An 18726-nucleotide genomic window follows, 5' to 3' on the forward strand; every position below is an offset into this window, starting at 1 on the left:
GGGCCTCTGAGGAGGACTTTCTGGTGGGTGCTGTCGCCTGATTGGCTGCAGTTTGGGCTATACAAAATGACTAAAATAGTCATGTGTGGAAGTTTTCTATGGTAACTTGGGCTACTTTACTTCCTGGTTGGTTATTACCAGATTTTTCTAAGGATATTATTGTATATTATTGCTTTTTATGTACCGTTGGACTCCCACTCCGACGACTGGGAATGATTCAGGCATGTGACTATGAAAGACACCCCAATACTGGAGAACAAAGCAATTCTTTGCATCTTTTGCCAGCAGTTTTGTGGACCGACCAGTTACCAAAAGTACTATTGCACGGTGGATTTCTCCATACCATATAACTCTGCCACAAACAAGCGGGTCAACCTTTACAAGGAGCAGCTCCTGCTCACTCGACAAGGAAGAAAGGAGCTACAATTGCGTTTCTAGCTAACACACCAATTCAAGACATTTGCCAAGCTGCAACACTGTCTCCAGTGCACACGTTCAGTAAGCACTACTGTGTGGATATCCAAATGAACAAGAAAGCACAAGTGGGACAGAAGGTCTTAAAACCCATTCAGTAACCAGAACTCATCTTCCACCCAACTACCACAATAAGGACAAACCGCTATAAAGTCTAAGCACAGCATAGTGAATCCAGAAAGATTCATGCTGCAAAACGTATAGTTTACCTGTCGGTGTTGTTTTGCTGCTTGAAGACTTTCTGGATTCACTAGTGAACCCACCCTTCTCCGCCAGAAAGAGGGGACCGGAGGAAAGGGAGTAAAACTGAAGAAAAGACTTCAAGTGCATTCTCAGTAGAAACGTCAAATTCTTAGATGTTCTCTTTTTTCATTGACTTCTATCTTTACTTGTCTTCCGATGTCTTCTCCGGTGATATTTGATGGTTTTTCGATTGTGTCGATCCTTCTCTCCAAAGTTTTGGAGCTCCTTCACTGTTGAGCCAGACCCAACGGCGGAAAAAATAATCAGAAGATGGCAACCAAAGGTGGGAGCTTCTGGAGGAAGCGCGTCGACGTCACAAAGGACACCAAATGGTGGTAGCCACAAAAAAAAAAAAACTACTACAATTACGGACCCAACAACTAAATGGCATAAATGCACAGCCTAGTGACTTCGGAAAGATTCATGCTGCAATACTTGTTCATCTGATAGTGACATCTAGCCGCAGATAACTTTATAATCAATACCAAAGCTATACCCCAATGAAGGATGGTCTGCGGCTGAACCCCCCCCCCCCCGCCCCAAGTACCAAAGTGAACTAATCGGTCAATCACAGACGGAAACACGTTTGGGACAGCAATACCAGCGTGGCTGACACCAGATCCATTGAGCTCTGTAAAGGAGCATGAACAAGGGAAGGCAAAGGCACCACAATCCGTCAGACAGAAAGAGACCAGTCTCGTCAAGACAGGGACGAAAGGAAACCACAGACCAGATTGGTCAGTGCAAAATGGAAGAAAATTCATAAGCTTCTGCAAGAAAACAAAAAGAAACCGAGCACAGGATCCCATGGACCCACAAAAGACCGTCCCAGAGAAGGGACAAAACAGTCCGAGCATACAAACTGATTATGCACCAAAGTGGATGCCAAAAATGACATGTGAGGGGACCCATGTCACCATGCAGGGATATACAGAACCATAACTACCAAGAGATAAACATATGGGGATGAAAGGGATACACATAAGCCGGAAGTGTTTATCGTGAGAACTACACCACACATGTAAAAGCCCAATGAAATGTAGCATCAACAGTACATATGCAGCAGGAGAGAAAGGGAGACTGGTGCGTCACCAGTTAGCCCACCAGCAAAATCCATCAAAAAAAAATAAAAGCGAGGGGAGAATGGGGGAGGGGGAGGGGAGGGAGAGGGTGTCATCTCTGCACAAAACACAGAAAGAAACCATGGAACAGAACATGCCCACAAGGGACACTTGCGATGTAGGCAAAACAAACAACCCCCCCACCCCCCAAAAAGTACAGCGCAAGGCTGAAAGAACGGCAAGAAATGAAGATGTGAACGTGCCGTAGTGAACCAGGCGTGGCAGAAACCCCACAACACCCTGGAGAAGTCTTCTGCCACAGAGGTAGGAGTGCGCTACGGACCAACCGTAGACTACAACGCAGAAGCTCAAGGAGAGAAGCAGGCCTCACCAGAAGGGTAGTCCCAAACAGTAGGAAGAGCGGAACAAAGTGAGAATCCTACAGCATGATCCATTGGGCAATTCCCCAAAGGACAGAAGGGTAGCGAGACAATTTGCCTGGACTACCAACCCTTGAGCCCTAGGATGGAGGGACAAACAGACCAGGTCATCTGAAGCCGGGCGATGACTGCAATAGTACGATCCACATGGTCACTTGATAAGGGCCTCGCCCAAGAAGTGTGTCAATGACCTGCAAAAGGGCAGCAAGGGCTCCACAACGCCCTGATGGAGTAGATCCAACAAGGGATCAGAAGGCAGAGAAGCTGAGGGATGCTGCACCTGTAAGATATCCGCAGCCTTGCAAACAGCCCTTGCAAATGCCGCACTAGCCTCCAAGGCAATTCCAGGTGGCGACAATAAGCAATATGTAGGGGACTGTTGTCCACCTAACGGTAGAGGCTCCACAGCCCGAGGACGACTAAAGGCCTGCCAGTGCTCCATGGGCACCTGCTCAGAGGAGCATCAAAACAGCTCTGGTGGTGGGGAACCCTCAGAGGCCTCATCCACCTCCACCAACAGAGGAATAGCAGTGGACTGCACCCGCGACCAATGTAAGACTTGCATTGCCTAGACTTCACAGACCACCGAAGACTCATCCACCTGGCGTCGGACCGGTGTCAACTCTGCCTCCACTGAGATGGGGGAACACGCTGCAGCTGAGTCGGTACAGAGAGCCTCACGTGGTTTTGCAGAGACGCAACAGGAAGGCCCAATGTCAGACTGAGATGCCCCTCCGGGGTATTGAGAGGTCGGGGCATTGCCCAGACCTCGCAGTGACTCCAAACTAGAGTCAAAGTTCTCGATTGGTGCCGAGGGAGAACCTGCCAGCAAGGTCCCGGCCAGAGTCCCTGCCACTTCTGCGGAGCCATAAGGCACGACAGGGAGAGGGCGTGCCCCAAAGATGGCCAGTAAAGCCAGAGAGTATGCTTCCATCTGGGTTCTAGTCACCCCAGCACCAGGAAATCGGTGGTAGGTTGGGGTTGACTACTGGAGGCCTCTGTCCGGTGAAGACAGAGCGGCCGGCCTCTACGTCACTTCCATGTGAGGTTGACTACTTCCGTCCACAGAAACAACTCCGTGATCTGTCCCAAACAGGAGCCTTAGCACGAGATGGAGACCGGTGGCAAAAGGACTCTGAACGGGACATCCGGGTGGACAACTTCATCAGACGTTGCTGTAGGGACTTTCGGTTTCAACTGCCAGCAGGCGTCGCACTGCTAGGAATCATGGTACTCTCCCATGCAGATCTAGCGTGGATCCGTCGCTGACATCTGCGGCGTACAAGTCTTACACGACTAAGCCGGAAGGCATCGCACACTGTCCCTGGACGCCAAAAAGCATCGAAAAGGCTTGAAACAAACAGGCAAAAGGGACCGCTTCTTCTGGATCTGTGTTGGGATGTGGAAAAGAGAAAAGGAGTTGTTTACCTGTAACTCCAGTTCTGTAGTAGGGGTATCTGTTAGTCATAATCTAGTGAATAGTCCCGCCCATGTGCGTGGACCCCGGAGCAATCAAAAATAATCTCTTAAGCGGTCTACTTTGCAGTCCTGCACAGACACTTAAGAGAAAATCAAGACAAATATTGCATCCTAACACTTCTAGGGCTACAAAGGCCACCACTTCATCTAAACAGTGAAAAGGATATCCAACAATGTCCGATTTTACACATTTGTACCAAGTTTCCTTCATAGAGAACTTCCCTTCATCAAAATCCTTGAAATGATAGAGAGGAAGGGTTGGACAGACAAGCCCCCATAGGCTGCCATTATGTGTCTGGAAAAGGGATACCGTGCTTTTAAGGAACTCTCCAGAGACCCTCTGTATCCAGGATGCACAGCCAAAGTCCTTTTACTTACAGTTCTTTTTGAAGGTGTATAAAGCAAGGCCTGTAGCATACATTACAGTACCATTTTCTCCACCGGGAAGGAGGGCGGGCGCTTATGACTATAACCGAGATACCCCTACTACAGAACTGGAATTACAGGTAAGAAACTACTCTCTGTAGTAGGGGATTTCTGTGTATAGTCATAATCTAGTGAATAGAATGGCAAGCCCATCCCAAAAAACCAACCCGGCGGTGGAGAAAAAACAGACAACACCTCTATTGTGCAAACAGATTTCTCAACGAAGCCTGCCCAACCTGAGCATCTGCTCTGGCATCAGAGTCCAGACAGTAATGCTTAGCAAAGGTGTGGACCAACTTCCAAGTGGCAGTCCCGCAGGTCTCTGAAATGGGAACATCACGAAGCAAATCGGTTGTAGCTGCTTTGCCTCTGGTAGAATGAGCCTTAGGCTTACCCCCTAAGGTCTTGTTAGCTTTCTGATAACAAAACTGGATACAGGACATAATCCACCTCGAGATGGACTGTTTTGAGGTGGCAAGACCAGTCCTGACCGACCCATAATTGACAAACAATTGGTCTGACCTACGAATGCCCTTGGTCTTATCCAAGTAGAATTTCAACACCCTTCTGACATCCAGGGAATGGAGACTTTTCCGCTGGAGTGGAAGGATTCAGGACAAACGTAGGTAAAGTTATAGTCTGATTGACATGGAAATCAGAAATCACCTTAGGAAGGAACTTAGGGTGAGTACGCATCACAATGCCTGAATTTCACTCACCCTGTGGGCCGATGTATTGGCCACAAGGAAGGTCGCCTTCCATGACAAGTGCTGCAGAGAAGCCTTATGGATAGGTTCAGAAGGTTCCTTCATCAACATGGACAGCACCACATTCAGCTCCCATGACGGCGAAGGACGCCGAACAGGAGGAAACGCTTTTTTCCCCCCAATCCTTCCCAAAAATCTTTTTTTTATTTTAAACTCGTTATTGAGATTTTCAAACTATACATCTCACATAGTTGTACAGACATATTACCAGATGTTCTACACATGATCTCCAACAGGTCATAGGATCAGATATTTATAATAGAACCAAAATAACACGGTCCGGTCCAGTACATTAGGTATGAAAGATCTCAATCTGAGAGCTTATACTTTAAGCAGCTCGAGGGTGCCATTTTAATAGATGGTTATCGTCTGTGTTTGCGGTGTAGGTGGGCGATATGTTGCAATAATCGCCATCTTCCAAATTGGAGACCTGAAAGTGCTCCTTTGTACCACAGCTGGCCTGGACTAATTCAGGAAGTGGAAGAATTATCTGAAACTCACTTGCAGGGATGGACATCTTTGCCATTTTTGATGGTTATGGAAATATTGCAGTAGAAGTACAAGTGTACAGAAGGAGAACCTGAATAAGTAGACACTGATAAATGTCTCAGACTTCGACATCGATCTGATCACGAAGATCTTGTATGTTTAATTTGGCAAATGCTATGGCAAACAAAGTGAATCTGGATTCCTCACAGGCAAGGAAATACTCTGCCTCTTTGATGCCAAAGCATTTACACTGAAGCACCTGGCGTCAAAAGGTTAGTGCAGAGAATTGTTTCAACAACTGGTGCCCTAGGAATGGCAGAAGTGGCTATAGGAATGACAGGACATGTATTCCAATCTCCCTTAATCTTTCTAGGAAATCCCTCTAGGCAGAGGGAATGATCCAGGCGTCCACCTCTGGTGGCGTTCCTCATCTTCAACCCAGAGGCCTAGTTGTACCCTCTTCTCTTCTGTCTTTAAGTGCTCTCCTTGTCATTTACTGGCAGAAGTCACAATTTGTAAAAGTGGGCAGTCAACCCACACTCTCATTGTGGGTAGGCAGCAGCCTTCTATCACACAAAGTTAATTTAATGAAGTAAAAATATCACAAAATCCGAAAGCAGTTGCATTAGGTGTAAAAATGCATAATATACCCCAATAGAAAACAAACTGGTCAGAGGAATTGTAAAAAAAAAAAAAATAGCCCTTTGTCTCCCCCTACCCGCCCCCTGCCCTTTTCTCCAAAAGTGTTCAAGGATCACAAGGTGGAAAATAAAACTGCTACTAGGTGGCAAACTACCACTTATAATGTATGCTGTCAGGTGTAAGCTGCTGGCTCCGCAAAGATTTAGGAACTAATGCATGTACTGTAATTCAAACTTCTAGAGTCCTATGCTAGTGGGTTGAATTTTTCCCTCCATCAAGGGCTACAATTTAGTCTTTTCTACTACTTTAAATTGGATCTCAGATTAAAATAATTTAAAACAATCTGTTTCCTACTATGAAGGGAAAGATATTTGGAACTTTGAAGTATCCACCTCTAGTGAGATTTGTTATCTGCTACATCAAGAGAAGTGTTCCTTGGTTCCCTGCAAGCTACTGGGAATATTCCATCTTATGACTGAGGATCCTATGATGCAGATGATTGCCGTTGCGAAATTCTGAAACTGAGAAAGATTACTTCATAAAATACACACAATGGAAGAGAAGGAAAGCATGTTTGTACAGCAGAAACCAGCTGCATCATTAATAAGTTATGTTGCTTCTGATCCAGACCAAAATTGCCCATCCCCAACCTTGCTGAAATGAAAGCCTATCCTCTTGCTTACCAAGCTTGATTCTTCAGTTTTCTGAGCTCTTTAGTTGCCCACGTTGATAGGGTCTTTGTTTTGGTCGTCTTCGATCTCCTCCCTTCTGTAAGAAGCTCATGGATCATAGGTCTTGCTTCTACTAATTTCAGTACATCCTTTCCAAAGGCTGTACACAAATCACTGCGGGTAATATCAAATATATATATATTTAAGACTGTTTAGAGAAGTCCCTTTACAAGTGCATCAAAGAATAAAGAAAATGCTACTTACCAGTATGCATCTGTTCTTTGCATATAAAGCTGCAGAATCATACTGGTGCATAGATCGCCATCTGGTGTTGGGCTCCGATGTTTGCACTTTTTTGTATCAGAAGAAGTTCTTTGTAGTCACGAGATAGGCGACTCCTCCTTAGGACGCTAGTGCGCACGGGCATAGACTCCATCCTCAGATTGTTTTTCGCCATAAAGGGTGATGAGTTTGTGAGAAACAGAAAGATGTCCATGTGTGATGTATCCAAGTAAGATAGCACTGCAACAGATTAAAGGTACCCAGGGAGGCGGGTGGACGTATGATTCTGCAGCTCTACATACCAAGAACAGATGCATACTGGCAAGTAGCATTTTCCTTTCGAGGCATATGAGCTGCAGAATATATACTTGCACATAAACTACAGTAGTACTCTCACTAGCGGTGGCCACCTGTATCCGTTGCAGCGTTTTGAAAAAGTGTCTTTAGTACAGCCTGGCCCACACTAGCCTGTTTTGCCTGCACATCTACACAATAGTGTTTTGTGAAAGTGTGCGGTGTAGTCCATGTTCCTGCTTTACAAATGTAATCTATGGATATGTTCCCTAAGAATGCCATAGAAGCCCCTAGTTTGCGTGTGGAATGCGCACTAGGGGGAATGGAAAATGTACGCTTGGCTCTTTGGTAGCATATCAGGATGCATTTAACGATCCACCTGGCAATTCCAGTTTTTGATATAGGATTGCCCTTATGTGGTGGTGAGAGCTATAAAAGGTTATTTAGTTTTCCTGAAAGTTTTTAGCCTTTCAATGTAGTAAAGGATAGCTCTTTTGATGTCAAGTGTATGAAAAGCCATTTCTGCTACTGAGACAGGTTGAGGAAATGACTGGCAGCTCAGACCGGTTAAGATGGAAAGCAGAAACTACTTTTTGTAAGAATTTAGGGTTTATCCTAAGAACCAGTTTGTTGTGCTGTACTTGCAAAAATGGTTCTTGTATGGTTAATGCCGGAGTTCATTAGCTCTGAGATATGTGATCGCCACGAGGAAAGCTACTTTCTGTGTGAGAAATTATAACTCACTTTATGTAAAGGTTCAAATGGGGGACCCATAAGCCTGGTAAGGACAACGATTAGATTCCACACTGGAGAGGGTGGAACTCTGGGAGGAACAATCCTTTTAAGGCCTTCTATGAATGCTTTGATGGCAGGTACTTTAAACAATGACAAGTGCTCTGTTTTGTAGATAAGCGGCTAGGACAGCAAAATGTAATCTTATAGATGTGTATGTCAGATTACATCTTTGTAGATGGAAAGGATAACAAATGATTTTTTTAATTGAAGCATCTAGTGGATCGATTGTTTTATTACAGTAGATAACAAATCTTTTCCATTTAGCTGCATAGCATGCTCTAGTGGTATGAAGTCTAGCCTCCTTATTGATATTTATACAGTCAGGAAGGAGATGGAGGTAACCAAACAGACTTCAGGAGCCAGATCGCTAGGTTCAGTTGAGCTGGATCTGGAGGTCTTATTTCTCCATGGTTGTGTGAGAAGCTTTGGATAAAGGTGCAACTTTTGATACAGAACAGTTCCAGCAGGGTTCTGAACCATGGTGCCGGGCCCACGTTCAAGCAACCAGGATCATTGTGAGAGACTGAGCTTACGCACAAGTAATTGAATGAGCGAGAGGGGCAAACTAGCATATGCAAATCTGCCTGACCAGTTCATCCATATCGCATTGCCTTTGGACAATGGGTGTGGATACCTGGAGCCGAAGCTTGGACATTTTGCATTTAAATACGTGGCGAACAGATGTCTGGGTGGCCCAACATCTGAAAAAACGGAAGAACTTGCAGATTAAGTTCCCATGTGTGGATCTGCTGTCTGACGACTGAGCAGATCCGCAATCTGCTTGTGTACCCCTGGGAGATGTTCTGCTAAGAGGTATACTTTTTGAGGAACGTCCCATCTCCATATGCTTTGCGCTAGGCGTGAAAGCTGCAGTGTCACCCCCCTGTTTTTGTACATAGTACATTGCTGTCATTGTCTGTACGAATGAGGACACTTAGCCTAGGAGATTTATTTTGAATGATTTTAATGTGAGAAAAATCACCAGTAATTACAGGTGATTGATGTGGAGCAGTCTGTTGAGGGGTCCACATGCCCTGAATGGTATGGTTCAAGAGATAAGCTCCCCAGCAGATGAGCGAGGAGTCTGCTGTTAGGGCTATCTGTGGAACCGGGTCTAGGAATAGCCACCCTTTGGAAAGGTTTTGAATGTTCCACAACTGCAGAGAGCGATGTGTGTCCAACAATACTAGATCTGGAAGCGGATCTTGTGCCTGGTTCCACTGATGTGCTAAACATTCCTGTAATGGACGCTTGGAGTCTTGCGTAAGGTACGATGAAAATGCAAGAGGCCATCATCCCCATCAGCTGCATGAACACTCGAGCTGGTAGCGAGTGTGGAGGTTGAAACTTGTTATGAGAGCTTGCTTGCTATCCTGACTGGAGTGGGGTATACAAGGGCTTTTGAAGTATACATTGTGGCGCCTAGATTCTGTTGTGTGTGTGGGGGACGGTTGAAGATGCGATTTGGTAAGGTTTATTGTGAATCCTAAGTCGTGCAGCAGCTGGATTGTAGTGTGTGTGGTGCACACAATCGCTGCGTGACTTTGCTTTTATGAGCAAGTCGTCGAGGTAAGGAAACATGAATATGTTGTCTTCGCAAGTGAGCTGCTACTACTGAGACATTGTGAAGAGACTGGGTGCTGTAGTCACTCCGAATGGGAGTACTTTTAATTTGTAGTGCTGACCGACCAGTACAAGCGTAGATATTTCCTCTGAGCATTGTGAATAGGAATGTGAAAGTAGGCGTCCTTGAGATCTAGAGTGGCAAGGAAATCGCCTTGTTGGAGCAGTGGGAGTGCCTGTAGTAAAGTGGCCATGTGAAAGTGGTTGGAATGTATATACAGGTTTAATGGTCTGAGGTCTAAAATTGGCCTGAGTGGACAATCCTTTTTTGGGAAGAGGAAGTAGAGGGTGTAAACCCCTGTACCTTGAGGATGTAGAGGAAACTGTTCTATAGCGTGCTTTTGCAAGAGAGAATCTTGTTTTAGAAGCGTTAGATGTTCTGTGGACAACAGGCGTTGTTTAGGAGATGTGTGGGGGAGTAGAGGTGAGTTCCAGGCAATAACCATACTGGATAATTTGTCTCACACCTGTGTAGTGATGGAATTCCAGACAGGTAGGAACTGTGATCACCTTCCCCTGACCGGAGTTGAATGGTCTGGGGGAGTGGAGGGAAGTCACTGTTTTGTGGTAGGGGAGGTGCGGGTGTTAGTCCTGCGGCCTCTTCCTTTGTTGTTATTCCATCTGTAACCCCCTCTAAAATATCCTTTGTTAGAGGAAGTTTGAGTGGAACTTTTATAGAAAGAGGTTAGTCTGTTCCAAAGGTTTTAGAGGTACACCTATAAAAGGAGACAAAAAGGAACCTCTAGTACTTTGTGACTAATGCCCCCCCGTGGACTTGGCGGTTTGTGTCTTTTTTCATCTTTTCTAAAGACGTGTCTCCAGTAGGTCCAAACAAGTGTTCTAGATCAAAAGGCTGATTAAGAATTGTAGACGGCCCTCACGGCTTAAAACCAGATAAGCTTAGCCATGCGTGCCTGCATAGTAAAACGCTTGTATTAACGGCACGAGATGCTGCGTCTGCTGCATTTAGAGCACATTTGATAGATGTGTTTGTAATTAGCTTTCCCTCTTGTATGAGATAGTTAGCTTTAGACTTGTACTGTTTTGGAAGACTGTACAGGAGCGTCTCAAGCTCATCATAATGAGCTCTATCATATCTGGCCAGAAAAGCTGTGTTGGCAATGCGCCAGTAATTTGCCACAACCCGTTTACCAGATCGTCCAATAATTTAAATTCTTTATCAGGAGGAGGAGGAGGAGGAGGAAGGGAGGGGGGCATCAGCAGTTTGTTAATTTGCCCGTTTACGGGCAGTTGACAATACGAGGGAATCTAAAGGGAGGTACCCTTTGATATAAACTAGATCATTTGGAGCTGGTTTATACTTTAATCAACCCTGGGATTGAGATCTTTAGCCCTGACAGGGTTCTTAAAACCCATCAGGTGCATGTTTAATCATGCCTTTTAACATAGGTAAAGTACTTGTTGACTTTTGTGATTGTGCAAAAGTTTCTAATAAAATATGTCCTCCGAAAGGTCTGAGTTTAACTCTACCCCATGAAATTTGGCAGCTCTATTTAGGAGTTGGGCAAAACCTGTTGTCGCCTGGAGTGGATTGTTTAGATGAGTAGAAGTCTGGTTCAGGTACATCTGGGACATTATAATCGTCCCGCGGGTCAGGTGGTGGGATACTGTGCATGTCCTCATCACCTTGTGGGTCTTCATATCCAAAATCATTCTCATGTTGTGGTGCAGATGAAGAAGGAAGCAGTGGAGAGTGTGCTTGAGAAATTGGTATAGTTGGAAGATTTGGAGATGGAGAGGAAGGTCTCAAAGGTGAAGTTCCTATGTCTCTCCTCTTTAAGGGTACCTCAGGTGATTTAGAGGTCCAATTTACTCTTATTCGGTGTAGGTGGTATTGTTGTAACATGACTTGTAACAGGGTCAATGTGTAGGTTTTTTTTGTTTCGGATCCGATGGATCTGGTTGAAACCGTTCTTTTGAGCCATTGTCTTTTTTCGGCACTGACGATTTTGGTTCAGAGTGGTGCTTTGGTTTACTCTCTGTAGCCTTAGGAGGGGTTTTGGTCTTCTTATGTTTTGGTGGAGTTGGAGTCCTAAATCTTTTTCAGCTCCAAAGATTTATGGAGTTTGAGTTTTTGGTTGAGCTATTGTTCCGTTTCGGTGTCGAAAGGCTCGGTATCGAAGCAGTCTTCGGTGCCGATGAAACAAGGCGTGGCATTGTGTTGTCGGCTTTTGTTTCAGTGCCGGGGATTGTTTCTCAGTACCGATAAGTGGCTGGGTCGGTCCCGTTTCTTTGGACTTCAGAGCCGGGTCCGAGGGCAGGGCCTCGGAAATATGCTCTGTGTTGACCTGAGCCAGAAGGCAAAGGGGATACCTGAGCCTTATCTTTGGTTTTAGATGGGGCAGAGGTCTCGATCTCGGTACTCACGATCCGTTGACTGAGGGACAGTCTGATCCTCGGCATCTGACTAGTCGGCCTCTGAGACGCTGATGTCTTCATCCTCCTGTTCTTGTTCTTCTGGAACATCTGGCCTGCATCGAAGATGTTGTCCGGCGCCGAGGTAGTTGAGACATTACGGGACGTCTAGCCCGGCGATCACATATAGTTTTCTTTGATCTGAAGGAAGCACAGGCCTTGCAGTCTTGGTCCTCGGGTTATGGAGAAGGGCAAAGGTTACAGACCTCGTGGAGACAGGGGTGTGAGAATTTAGCACCACACAGGGGGCATTTTTTTAATGGAATTATTTCCATTGACTGCAAGGCCTGATGGCGCAGATAGGCCGAATGGCCCGCATCGATTACCAGAATAGACTGTCTTGATTAATTGTTTTGGTTGTGCGTCGAAGGGGAACGGGATCGAAACAATACAGTCAAGCGGTGAGGGATTGCGCATCAAAGGGGGTGGGGGATCAAGACAGACAACGACATGGAGCGCAGCAATTTACATCCAAACCAGATGGCAGAAAAAAAATCTGAGGATGAGTTGATGCCCATGTGCACTATCGTCCTAAGGAGGAGCCCATCTCGTGACTACAAAGAACTTCTCCCAATACAACAAAGTGCAAACATCCGAGCCCAACACCAGATGACGATCTATGCACAAGTATATATTCTGCAGCTCATATGCCTTGAGCAACCGATTACACATGCAGGAGCAAGGACTTCTTCAAACCAGCTTCGACAACTTTACCAGATACAACTAGTAGGCAAACCACATTCACTGACTCCACAAAACAGTTACAATAAGGTAATGACACTCTGTAATAGTCAGGTAATCACAAACTTAACTCTGCAGATTTCCACTTGAAAGCAAAGTTTAAACAACTACAAATATCTTAATGTCTCCTTAAGAGATGAAAGGAGTAGTTTGTCCTGTAACTCCAGTTCTGTAGTAGGGGTATCTGTTATAGTCATAATCTAGTGAATAGTCCCGCCCATGTGCGTGGACCCCGGAGCAATCAAAAATAGTCTCTTAAGGTGTCGAAAAATGCAGAACTGCACAGACACTTAAGAGAGAATTAAAGACAGATAATGCAGCCTATATCCACAGGCTACACTGCCCAGAACTTCAACTAGAAATTCAACCAGTAACCCACAAACAGCACAGCCTGTCCAGATTTCTCTTGCTTTAACAGCAAAAACCCTCTGGAATGATAGAGAGGAAGAAATGGACAGACAAGCCCCATAGGCTGCCATTATGTGGCTCAGAACAGGATACTGTGCCTTTAAGAGAACCTTCCAGAACTTCACAGTATCCCAGAATGCACTGCAGGTCCCTTTTACTTTCAGTTCTTTTTGAAGGCGTAACACGCCAGACCTGTAGCATTCCTTACATGAATATCTCGCTCCACCGGGGAGGAGGGCGGGCGCTTATGACTACAACAGATACCCCTACTACAGAACTGGAGTTACAGGACAGAAACTACTCCTTCTGTAGTAGGGGATCTCTGTGTATAGTCATAATCTAGTGAATAGAATGGCAAGCCCATCCCCACACCAAAGCGGCAGTGGAGAAAAGAGAAATAACACCACTACTGTGCGAACAGATTTTGCAGCAAAGCCTGGCCAACCTGAGCGTCTGCCCTGGCATCAGTGTCGAGGCAGTAATGCTTAGCAAAGGTATGGCCTGACTTCCAAGTGGCCGCCTAGCAGATTTCTGCAATTGGAACATTACGGAGCAAAGCAGTCGTGGCAGCTTTGCCCCTGATGGAATGAGCCTTAGGTTTACCCCCTACGGTCTTATTAGCTTTTTGGTAACACAATTGTATACAGGACACAATCCACCTCGAGATGGACTGTTTAGAGGTAGCATGACCGGTCCTGACTGATCCATAATTGATAAACAATTGGTCTGACCTACGAATATCCTTGGTTTTATCCAGATAAAATTTCAACACCCTCCTAACATCCAGGGAATGCAGGGACCGTTCCGCTGGAGAGGAAGGATTCTGAAAAAACGTAGGTAAAGTTGTGGTCTGGTTAACATGAGTCGGATATAACTTTTGAAAGAAATTTAGGGTGAGTACGCATACCAACCTTAGCAGCATGAAATAACGTATAAGGTTCTTGGCAACAACGCCTGAATTTCACTCATCTTGCGGGCCGATGTTATGGCCACGAGGAACGCCGCCTTCCAGGACAGGTGCTGTAACGAAGCCTTATGAATAGGTTCAAAAGGCTCCTTCATCAATATGGACAGCACCACATTCCATTCCCATGAAGGTGAAGGAAGCCGGACAGGAGGGAACACTTTCTTCAAGCCTTCCAAAAAATCTTTGATCACAGGGATCTGAAAGAAGGAAGTCTGTGAAGGGCATTTCCTGTAGGCAGTCAATGTAGCCAGATCAACCTTAATGGAATGGACATTAAGGCCAGACTGCGCCAGATGTAGAAGATACGGAAGGATGACATCTTCCTTACATGTCGTTGGGTCATAGTTCTTGGACTTGCACCAGATGCAAAACCTCTTCCACTTGTAAGCATAAGAAGTCCTAGTGGAAGGTCGCTTAGCCTCCTTCAGTATGTCCATGCAATCTTCTGGTAGATTCAGATGGCCATATTGCACTCTCAGGAGCCATGCCGCCAAACTCAAAGACGAGAGGTTGGGGTGCAACATCTGCTCCCCAAACTTCGTGAGAAGGTCCGGCCTGCACGGCAGCCGTATGCGAGGAAGGAGAGACCAGTGAAGCAGGTCCGTGAACCACCACTGCCTGGGCCATTCCGGGGCAATCAGGATCATCCGTGCCCTGGACCGGGACAGCTTGATGAGCACCGTCAGAATCAGGGGAATGGGTGGAAAAGCGTACAGAAAGCAGTTCGACCAGTTGATCCATAATGCATTCCCCAGCTGGTAGTACCTGGAGGCGAAGTCTCGACATTTGCTGTTTGACGGTGGCGAACAGATCTACGTCTGGAGTCCCCCACCTTGCGAAGACTTCTCCTAGTACTTCGTAGTTTATGACCCATTCGTGTTTTTCCCGAATCAGTCTGCTCAGTGCGTCTGCCTGAACATTCTGCACACCTGGTAGATGGGTGGCCATTATAGCCAGTCCTCTGACCAGGAGCCAGTGCCAGATCGCCTGCGCCACCAGCGACAGAGTGCGCGCTCGACCCCCCCTGCTTGTTGAGGTAATACATCGTGGTCGTATTGTCCATCTGAACAAGCAGAGAGTTGGTCCAGAAGGACGGATGAAAGGCCTTCAGTGCCAAGTGAACAGCTCTGAGTTCCAGGAAATGGATGTGGTACGTGGACTCAGTCGGGGACCACATCCCTTGAATCTGTAAGTCTCCGGAGTCCGCCCCTCAGCCGTGGAGCGACGCATCAGTCACGATAGTCTGCGTGGGAATGTCCTTGTGGAAGGGGACCCCTCTGAGGAGATTCTCCGCTGAACACCACCACTTCAGAGACTGTAGAGCATGCAGAGACAGTCGTATCTTGTCGTCCCAAGATCCTTTCCTCTGATCCAACAAGCACTCCTGCAATGGTCTCATGTGCAGCCGAGCGTGTGGCTTGAGGAAGATACAAGAGGCCATCGACCCCAGTAGAGAAGACACCGTCCTCACTGTTGTAGATGGAGCGGTCATAAGAGCCTGAGCCTTCTGAAGGAGTGATAATCGTCTCTCCTCCGGAGACACGCTTGCTGACAGCGTATTGATGGAGGCTCCCAAGTACTGTATGCACTGGACCTGAGACGGGACAGACTTGGACATGTTGATGTGCAACCCCAGCTTGTTCAAGAGAACGCACGTCTTCCGGAAGTGCGCTTGAGCTTCCGAGAAGGAGGCCTTGATCAACCAATCGTCCAGGTACGGGTAGACAAACACCTTGTTCTTCCTTAGGTGTGCAGCTACCACTGCCATGCACTTCGAGAATGTTCTGGGCGCAGACTTCAGCCCGAATGGCAGTACTGTGTACTGATAATGATTGGCTCCGACTTGGAATCGCAGAAACTTCCTGTGTTTGTGTGCAATGGGCACATGGAAGTACACATCCTGTAGGTCTATAGCACATAGCCAGTCTCCCTGTTGCAGCTGAGGATAAATCAGATGCAACAACAGCATGCGAAACATCTCTCTGCGAATCCACTTGTTTGCTTGTCGCAAATCCAGAATGGGCCTGAACTCATTCTTGTCCTCCTTGCAAACCAGAGAACCGGGGGTACAGACCTCTTCCTCTTTGAGACAGAGGTAAAAGTCTTCTATCGTCTTTTTCCTCAACAGGATATATGCCTCCGCCTGGAGCTCGCGCAGTGGATTGAAACTGCGAGTTGACCGGTGGAATCGATGGAGGCGGGCTGGTGAACCGAAGACTATCCATTGCAAACAATATATTCAGCACCCACTTGTCCCGAGTAATTTTTCTCCACTCTGCCAGAAAAAATTGAACGGTTCCCCCCCACCGGAGCGGGTAACGGATGTAGGGGAAGTAACCGCTCAGGGTCGAGACCCGGCGGCGCCTTTGTTCGCTGTAGAGGACTGCTGGCCTCCTCTATCCTTCTGGCGCTTCTGGAAGGGCCTCCGGAACTGCTGCTGTTGCTGCCCCGAAGCCTGCCCTCGCCCCCGAACCGTCGCTGGAACGGGCGGTAGGCCTTTTCTTTGGGCTTCTCCATCCCAACTGCTGTCAGGGTCTCGGCCTCTGCTTTCATGCGGGCCATCTCATCGTCCGCATGCTTGCCGAACAGGGTTTCCCCAGAGAAGGGCAGATTGACCACCCTCTGATGAGCCTCCGGCTTGAGTAATGTGAGCCTAAGCAAAGCATGGCGCCGTTGGTTGATCCCATGACAGTATCCATGGGCCGCCAAAAGTGATACATCAGCAGCCGCGCTGATGACCTGGTTCGATACCAGCATCCTCTCCTTCAATATCTCCTGAAAATCCTCCTTTTCTCGTGGAAGGAGTTCCGTGAACTGCTGGAGGGATTCCCACAGGGCACGATCATACCGCCATAGAAGAGCAGCATCGCTAGACGCCTTCATGGCCGTAGATGCCGTCCAACAGGCCTTCCTGCCAGCCGAATCAATCCATCGGCTCTCCTTATCAGGAGGCACGGTAGAAGACGGGGAGGTTGAATGTTTCCTGGCTGCTGTCACTATGACAGAATCCGGAATCGGATCCATCCGCAGAAAAGCCGGGCCAGAATCAGGGCCCTGTATTTAAGGAGCCGGGAGGGAGCGGTCTTAGTCGCTGCTGGTGTGAGGAACAGCTCCTCCGCAGGCTCCACCAATCCTGGTACCAGCGGTAGTAAAGGGCGAGACAAATGTTTCTTATGAAGCGTCTCAAAAATCACGGATGTCGTGGGTGTCAGAGCAGTCACCGTGATTCCAATTTTGCTGCACCCCTCAGGAGAACATCCTGGAACGTGCTGATGTCCTCCACCGGAGACACTCTCGTCCCCGGGGATTCCGACAAAGTCGGTGAATAGGTCCTGGTCCTGGAAGAGTCAGTGCGGGACCGTGCCAGTCACCGCCCAGGGTGCCGTCTTGACCTAGTGGAGGATCTGTGACGACTCCTCGATCTCCCTCTCCGTCCGGAGCGTGATCGCGAACTCCTTGGCTTTGGTCGATCCGCCGGTTCCACAGGGGCGGGCGACTTTGGCTTGGCTGGGGCCCTCGGCCGAGGTGTCCCCTTGGGAGGAGTCGGATATCGGGGCAGTGAGACAGACCTCGGAGGAATCGGAGACTGCTTGTCTGCCGGCAGTGGAGGTTGATGTAGAGGTTGAGGACGCGGTGGAAGCGGAGTGGGAGCTCGTGGAGGAAGCCCCCTTGGCAAGTGAGGAGGAGGCGTCACCGACTTCTGCCTAGAAGGGGTATTCACCACTGAGTACACCGAACCCGGTGATCTGTCTTCCTTTGTAGGCTGGGCCGTTGGTGAGTCTCCCGTAGGCACCTGGCCCCTGCTAGACTGACTCCTGGCGCCAGAACTCCTTCCGCACCTTCTGGGTGTCGAAGAACGGCGACCGCCTTCGCCTCGATGTCAAGGAGCCCCTCAACGATGACCTTCTCTTTGCCGACGGCGAACGGTGGCCGACGCCAAGCCTCTCGCGTCGATTACTCTACTCCGACGACGAAATAGTCACCGGAGATCTCGACGGCAGTCTGTTCAGTTCCCTCAACGCCTAACAGACGCCGCTTCGACCCGGAGCTCCGGAGAGACGGGGAACAGACTGCAATCATCGCTCGACGCCGTAGTCAGTGCAATCGACACAGACTGAGAATGGGGACGCTTGCTGGTCTTCCTGCCCCTGGGGAGCCCCCCAGAGGCATCAGTATGGGCAGAGGAAGCCCCTCCAGACCCACCTTGCGCCTTCAGCCTTCTGTCCTCCAGGCCCTGAAGTCTGATCTTCATTCTATCCCTCAGGGTCCTGCCAGAAAAGCCCCGACAAATGTCACACTCCTCTGGGGCATGAGAAGAGGGAAGGCAGATGATACACACCTCGTGTGGGTCCGATTTGGCCTTCTTCCTGGAGCACTCTGGACATTTGTCAAATAATGCAGGCATATTGACAATCAAAGAGTGCACCAAAAGACAAACAGGAAGAAAAACCACCAAAGTACTTCAGAAAAGTACTCAAAGAACTTAAA

The 18726-nt window shown here is 47.7% G+C and overlaps 1 protein-coding gene across 1 annotated transcript in view; it reads right to left on the minus strand.

The window, feature by feature from the left end:
* The window catches only part of KPNB1 (karyopherin subunit beta 1), a 197184-nt gene that overhangs the window by 36006 nt on the left and 142452 nt on the right, over nt 1–18726 (minus strand). The window contains exon 21 of the mRNA XM_078645598.1: nt 6705–6866. Coding sequence (XP_078501724.1) covers nt 6705–6866 — 162 coding nt within the window. The remainder of the gene's footprint in view (nt 1–6704; nt 6867–18726) is intronic.

The sequence above is a fragment of the Lissotriton helveticus genome, chromosome 5_1 (assembly GCF_964261635.1).
Source record: "Lissotriton helveticus chromosome 5_1, aLisHel1.1, whole genome shotgun sequence".
Taxonomy (NCBI): Eukaryota; Metazoa; Chordata; class Amphibia; order Caudata; family Salamandridae; genus Lissotriton; species Lissotriton helveticus.